Source organism: Anarrhichthys ocellatus, unplaced genomic scaffold, assembly GCF_004355925.1.
Source record: "Anarrhichthys ocellatus isolate YVR2014 unplaced genomic scaffold, GSC_Weel_1.0 scaffold704, whole genome shotgun sequence".
NCBI classification, from domain to species: domain Eukaryota; kingdom Metazoa; phylum Chordata; class Actinopteri; order Perciformes; family Anarhichadidae; genus Anarrhichthys; species Anarrhichthys ocellatus.
The window spans coordinates 1-3077 of record NW_022280678.1 but is presented as its reverse complement, the minus strand read 5'-3'; the positions used below and the strand labels follow the sequence as shown (position 1 = coordinate 3077).

General features: G+C 42.3%; 1 protein-coding gene across 1 annotated transcript in view; it reads left to right on the top strand.

The window, feature by feature from the left end:
* LOC116376913 (presenilins-associated rhomboid-like protein, mitochondrial) overlaps positions 1-3056 on the top strand; it is a gene marked incomplete at its 5' end in the record, with an annotated part of 20804 nt that extends 17748 nt beyond the window's left edge. The window contains 2 exons of the mRNA XM_031838413.1: positions 2578-2626; positions 2754-3056. Coding sequence (XP_031694273.1) covers positions 2578-2626; positions 2754-2938 — 234 coding nt within the window. The remainder of the gene's footprint in view (positions 1-2577; positions 2627-2753) is intronic.
* Between the last annotated feature and the right edge of the window lie 21 nt (positions 3057-3077).

Genomic DNA, 3077 nt, shown 5'->3' with positions numbered 1-3077 from the left:
TTGTGTTATCTTTGTCTAATATTTAAATTTGTTTTATGATCTGAAACGTTTAAGTGTGACAAACATGCAAAAAAATAAGAAATCAGGAAGGGGGCAAACACTTTTTCTCTCTCTCTCTCTCTCTCTCTCTGGGTACGGAAAGTATTCAGACCCCTTTAAATTTTTAACTCTTTGCTTCATTGCAGCCATTTGCTAAAATCAAAAAAGTTCATTTTATTTCTCATTAATGTACACTCAGCACCCCATCTTGACAGAAAAAAACAGAAATGTAGAAATCTTTGCAAATTTATTGAAAAAGGAAAAACTGAAATATCACATGGTCATAAGTATTCAGACCCTTTGCTCAGTATTGAGTAGAAGCACCCTTTTGAGCTAGTACAGCCATGAGTCTTCTTGGGAATGATGCAACAACCTTTTCACACCTGGATTTGGGGATCCTCTGCCAGTCTTCCTTGCAGATCCTCTCCAGTTCCGTCAGGTTGGATGGTGAACGTTGGTGGACAGCCATTTTCAGGTCTCTCCAGAGATGCTCAATTGGGTTTAGGTCAGGGCTCTGGCTGGGCCAGTCAAGAATGGTCACAGAGTTGTTCCGAAGCCACTCCTTTGTTATTTTAGCTGTGTGCTTAGGGTCATTGTCTTGTTGGAAGGTGAACCTTCGGCCCAGTCTGAGGTCCAGAGCACTCTGGAAGAGGTTTTCTTCCAGGATATCTCTGTACTTGGCCGCATTCATCTTTCCTTCAATTGCAACCAGTCGTCCTGTCCCTGCAGCTGAAAAACACCCCCATAGCATGATGCTGCCACCACCATGTTTCACTGTTGGGATTGTATTGGGCAGGTGATGAGTAGTCCCTGGTTTTTTCCACACATACCGCTTAGAATTAACGCCAAAAAGTTCAATCTTGGTCTCATCAGACCAGAGCATCTTATTTCTCATAGTCTGTGCGGGCTATGCGGGCTTTCATATGTCTTGCACTGAGGAGAGGCTTCCGTCGGGTCACTCTGCCATAAAGCCCCGACTGGTGGAGGGCTGCAGTGATGGTTGACTTTGTGGAACTTTCTCCCATCTCCCTACTGCATCTCTGGAGCTCAGCCACAGTGATCTTTGGGTTCTTCTTTACCTCTCTCACCAAGGCTCTTCTTCCACGATTGCTCAGTTTGGCTGGACGGCCAGGTCTAGGAAGAGTTCTGGTCGTCCCAAACTTCTTCCATTTAAGGATTATGGAGGCCACTGTGCTCGTAGGAACCTTGAGTGCTGCAGAAATTATTTTGTAACCTTGGCCAGATCTGTGCCTTGCCACAATTCTGTCTCTGAGCTCCTTGGGCAGTTCCTTCGACCTCATGATTCTCATTTGCTCTGACATGCACTGTGAGCTGTAAGGTCTTATATAGACAGGTGTGTGCCTTTCCTAATCAAGTCCAATCAGTTTAATTAAACACAGCTGGACTCCAATGAAGGAGTAGAACCATCTCAAGGAGGATCAGAAGAAATGGACAGCATGTGAGTTAAATATGAGTGTCACAGCAAAGGGTCTGAATACTTATGACCATGTGATATTTCAGTTTTTCTTTTTTAATAAATTTGCAAAAAATTTCTACATTTCTGTTTTTTTCTGTCAAGATGGGGTGCTGAGTGTACATTAATGAGAAATAAAATGAACTTTTTTGATTTTAGCAAATGGCTGCAATGAAACAGAGTGAAAAATTTAAAGGGGTCTGAATACTTTCCGTACCCACTGTATATAAATAAATAAGTAATTAAATTAACTAATTAACTAAAGAAATAACTAAAGAAATAAACCTAAACAACACCTACTAACAACTAAATCCTACGGTCTAATCCCGTTTCTTTCCTTGGAGGGGTTTAAGACCCAGGGGAATGTAGGTGAAGGAAACAGGAAGTGACGGAATGGAAACAGCTGTTCACCGCTCGCTGGCCGGCCGTTTCTTTTCGACGTTAATTAATTAATGCTTTAACGCGGGAAAATAAATACCGTGATATACCGTGAAACCACCAGAATCTTACAAAATACCGTGATATACATTTTTGGTCATACCGCCCAGCCCTACGACCGACCCACCAAAGAGAAAACGTCAAGGATTCATTTGAAAATTGTGCCTTTAAATCAGCGTAGTGTGTCCTGGTGGGTCACAGATGTGATGGTCCGGTCTTTCAGATTCTGGCAAGAAGACATTGTTCTATCATCAAGTCTGAAAAACATCAGAGGAAATGCAAAATGTTTGGAAAGTCTTCAATTCAAGGCTCTTAGGTGGAGCTTTTCAGGGATTTTTCTTATGGAATTTAATTTAAACCAGCTAAAAGTAATGCTAAGCTAAGGGATGTTGAGTTTTTAGCAGAATCCCGTGACCCAGTAAAGACCGACAGACATTCATATATCAGCTTTTCAGACAGGAAGTTGTCTCATTAACATACTTTTGTTCTGGCTTACATCATGTTCAAAAGCCTTTGGTCCGAGTGTTTAATCCAGACACAGGTGAAAACATGTTTACAGATTCTGCTGGTGTTTTGAGGATAATGCGGTTCACCGCCTCAGCCCTGATTGGCTGTTTGTGTTTCAGATCAACCAATGGTGGAACAGCTTGAGTGAGGGTCAGAGGACGGTCACAGGTGAGACGGCATCCAAACAAACTGCGGAACAAATTTACATCCAGAATCCATATTAAAATTTAGTCTAATAAACGTTACGATTATAATCTTGACCCCTCTGTCTCTGTGTTGTTGGTCTTTTTCCCAGGGATCATTGCTGCTAACGTCATAGTGTTCTGCTGTTGGAGAGTACCATCTCTGCAGCGCTCCATGATCAAATACTTCACATCCAACCCGGCCTCCAGTGAGTCTGCATGCTCACACTGTTACAAACAGCTTTTTCAGGTCCTCATGGTGGTGGGTTCAAGGCCCCATATTCTGAGGACGTTTTAGATTCAGCTTTTAAACAGATCAAACCAACAAGTCTAACTGTTGCTGACTGTTGTGTCTATCTGACTGTTGTCTTTTTCTGTCGGTTGTCCATATCTGACTGTTGTCGCTTGTCTGTATCTGACTGTTGTCGCTTGTCTGT